The sequence below is a fragment of the Cicer arietinum genome, chromosome 6 (genome assembly GCF_000331145.2).
Source record: "Cicer arietinum cultivar CDC Frontier isolate Library 1 chromosome 6, Cicar.CDCFrontier_v2.0, whole genome shotgun sequence".
NCBI lineage: Eukaryota > Viridiplantae > Streptophyta > Magnoliopsida > Fabales > Fabaceae > Cicer > Cicer arietinum.
In genome coordinates this window covers 6236289-6240277 of record NC_021165.2, presented here as the reverse complement: position 1 = coordinate 6240277, position 3989 = coordinate 6236289, and the positions used below count along the sequence as shown (strand labels likewise).

Here is a 3989-nt window from a genome sequence, read left to right as displayed (position 1 = left end):
CACCAAAAAGTAGCAACAACTTAAGAAAGAATAAAATATTTGGGAAGGGTCAAGAAAATAATATATTATATTTTAAAATTTGTATATTTAACTTAATTAATGAGTAGAAAAATTTACGATAATTTTCATTTATATAAAATTAAAATTAAGATAATGATGAAGGAAATAATAACCATATTTTAGAATATTTAATGATAATTTAAAGATCAACATTGTAATTCATAAATAAATAAATAAATTTCGAATCTTATTTTGACAATTTTTATAAATAAATAAAAAAATCAACATTGTAATTGCTATAGAAACTAGAGAACTTTCAAAACAAAACAAATAAATTCATCAATCAAGTAATCATTTCTTTACTTCTATATTTCTATTGATTTTTTATCAATAAACTTATTTGAAATAATTAAATATATATTATTAAAATAGATAAATATTAAAGTATACTTATTTATTAAACAAAATTAACAAAATTATCATATTGGTGTTATTGTTTGTTGAAATTATGACAAGTCGTCATATATTTACATAATTACAAATTATAATTTTTATGAAATTAAGATAATCCACCATAATATTAAACATAAACATAAATTTTCACAAAATCAATAATACTTCACATTCAAACGGATATATGAGTCAATGATTGTTGCACCACGAGATCCTGAGACATGATATAGTTTAAATAAGCACATAAAAATAACACTTCATCAAGTTTTGAACTAAAACTGAAGATAAATAAAATAGATGGACTATTTTCATAATTCAGTTAAAATAGAGAGACGAAAAATACAATTAATCCAAAAAAATAATAAATTGTGGGGACAAGAGCCCCGTTACCTTGTGAATAAATCAGTTTGTGGATTTAATTGCATTTCTTGTTGTATCCCGAGTGTTGAGACATCATAAAAATTTGAATTTTGATTGGTGTTATGAACACTGGTGTAAGTGAAAGCGGGAGTGCCGATAGTGAATGTGGGTTTAAGGATATTGGCGGGGGGGGGGGGGGTGGGGGGGGGGGGGATATTGGCGGCGGAGGGGGGGGGGGGGGTGGAGGTGGGGGGGGAGATAGTGGGATTGGGATTTATGATGGGTGTCAATTTTTCTAGCTCTATGAAATCAGTTGGTTTAAGAGGAGATCTAGTGTTATTGGTCGAGGTGTTGGGGGTGGGAGTTTCAAAAACGGTGGTGGGATTAGTAAAGGTGGTAGCTTTGCAACTACGCACAATGGCTGATAGATCCCAACCATCATTGTCCATTGGAGAAAGGATTGATTTTTTAGTATATCTAAAAATTAATTCACTCAAAATCACAACTATTACTTTTTAAACAATCAAAGGATGTATTAAAATAATAAAATTATAAACACAAGACGTAATAATATAAAAAATTAACAAAACTCAAAATTCTAAGGAAATAATAAAACTAGATGTTATGATGTTAAGAGAGACACACAAAGAGAAGGGAGAGAGAGAAGAGCAAGCAAGTTGGTGGTAGAAGAGTACCAAGTTGAGAGGGATATAGAGAGAAAAGCAAGAAAGTTGGTGGTAGAAGAGTACCAAGTTGAGGACCGTCTAACTATTTATATGAAAAATATATATATTATTTTATTGAAAAAAATTAAATGAAATAGATATTTTCAAGACAAGACGTAATAATATAAAAATATAAAAAATTAACAAAACTCAAAATTCTAAGGAAATAATAAAACTAGATGTTATGATGTTGAGAGAGACACACAAAGAGAAGGGAGAGAGAGAAGAGCAAGCAAGTTGGTGGTAGAAGAGTACCAAGTTGAGAGGGATAGAGAGAGAAGAGAGGGATAGAGAGAGAAGAGCAAGCAAGTTGGTGGTAGAAGAGTACCAAGTTGAGGACCGTCTAACTATTTATATAAAAAAATATATATATTATTTTATTGAAAAAAATTAAATGAAATAGATATTTTCAAGACAATTGTAACTGTTAATATTATATATGAACTTATTAAATTTTCTTTATATTTATTTTATCACACATTTATTAATATATATATATATATAAAGATTTAATTTATATGTAAAAATAGTATAAATTTTTTACACTATCTATCAATAATAATTATTAAATCATTAAAAATATTCGACGTTAACCATACTATTTAAAAAACATGTAAGAGTTTATTTGTAATTGGTTTGCAATTTTTTCTTTTTATAAGAAAAAAAAAAGATATTTTCTTTTTAAAAGGCAAAAAAACTGTAAGATTTTCGAAGCACAAAGTGTGAAAAAAAAATAATATCACAAGTCTTGTAACCAAGTAAATCACAAATTCATTCCATAAAATTGTAGAATTTTTGTGAAATTAAAACTAATGGAATTTTTTTTTTAAATTCAAAAATATATTCATGAAGGTCAGCCATAACACAAGAGGCCGTGGAAATTGGTAATAAGGTCGGCACAAGATATAAGAAGATCTAAAGTAAATTATATTATTAGACATTTTATAATCTATAATAAGTGTTTTACTAAAATTACTAAACTTTTTATGAATTTTTTTTTTCTAAACACTTTAAAATAAAAAAAAATCATTTATTAAATTACTATAATTGATTTTATATAATATTTCTTTTTTAATTATTAATTTTAATTGAATATTTATTAAGACAATATTAATTTTATATAGATACAATTTTATTAATATTAGATTTGAAAGTATTTGAATATAACTTTTTTTATTAAACACTGTTTTTCTGAAGTTATTTTTATTGAATAAAAAATTAATTTTTTTAAATATTAAGCAATTGTCGTGATTTTATTTTTGAGTCGACTGAATGATAAAAGAAATGCAATATCATTCACCCACAAAAAATAGAATATTTTCTAAATTGTATGGGTCTTGAATATATTTAAAAGATTTCACATGTATCATTTTTTTTTTCTAATCCAAAAGTGTTTAAAGAAAGTATATATTTAAGCTATATTTTAAAAAAAAAAAATCGAGTTTCTTTTTTTTTTTTTATAAAAAAAATGTTTAATGCTTTTAATAATTGGGGTGTTACTATTGTGGTATCAAAGCTTTTGTTGGATTGTATGTCAACCTATAGGTTGGGAGTCGTTATTTGATCATGTGTCGGGGTAAGTTGTTAGAGTTGTCAAGTCTTATGTATTGATGTAGTTGAGAGTTATCTTTCGGAATTCTTCTAAGTGGTGTTAAGATTTCTTCTCGATGTTCGTTTTGTAGGAAACAATGCCTCCAAGAAGGAACAACGCTACAAGAGTCAACGTCAAAAGGGAAGATCAAATGGCTGAAGCAATGAATAACATGTCTGCTTCTGTTGCTGCACAGACAACTGCAAAGACTCTGCAGAATTTGGAGAAGAGGGAAAAAGATATTCCTGTCGTCGAGTCAATGGGATTGGAAAATTTCGTCGTCATAATGCTCCAAAGTTCAAGTGTAATGAAAGTCCAGAAAAAGGCGACTAGTGGATTTAAGAAGTGGAAAAGATCTTCAAAATGATTAATTGTCATGCAGGGGGTGAAGATCAACTATGCTATGTATCTTTACCTAGGGGATGGTAAATAATGGTGGAGAAGTACAAGACTTCTGATGGGATCGGGTCACGAGGAGGTGAACTGGGAGTCATTCGAAAGGAAGTTTTTAGAAAAATACTTCCATATGAGTAACTCGACGAAGTTGGGTGATGATTTTCTAAAACTGTACTAGGGCAATGTGACGGTGGGTGAATAAGCAGCTAAGTTTGAGTCATTGTCAAGGCATTTTAGATTTTTTCTTGAAGAGGTTGACAAACAACTTATGTGTCACCCTCTCCAAAATGGACTGAAGTATCAAGACTATGTCCTGCCATTGAGAATTCAACGTTTCCATGTCTTAGTTGAGAAATGTAGAGAAGTTGAGGACATGAAGAACAAAAGGGACAACTGAGGAGGGAACTTTAGTTCAGGGGAGCCTAGTTGGATGATCCATCAGAACAACAAAAGAAAACAAGTTG

General features: G+C 28.6%; 1 protein-coding gene across 1 annotated transcript in view; it reads right to left on the bottom strand.

Annotated features, from left to right (window-relative positions):
* Positions 1-566: 566 nt before the first annotated feature.
* LOC101492227 (uncharacterized) overlaps positions 567-3989 on the bottom strand; it is a 13571-nt gene continuing 10148 nt past the window's right edge. Inside the window, exon 12 of the mRNA XM_073369724.1 lies at positions 567-667. Within this exon, the coding sequence (XP_073225825.1) occupies positions 626-667 (42 nt within the window). The 3' untranslated portion in view covers positions 567-625. The remainder of the gene's footprint in view (positions 668-3989) is intronic.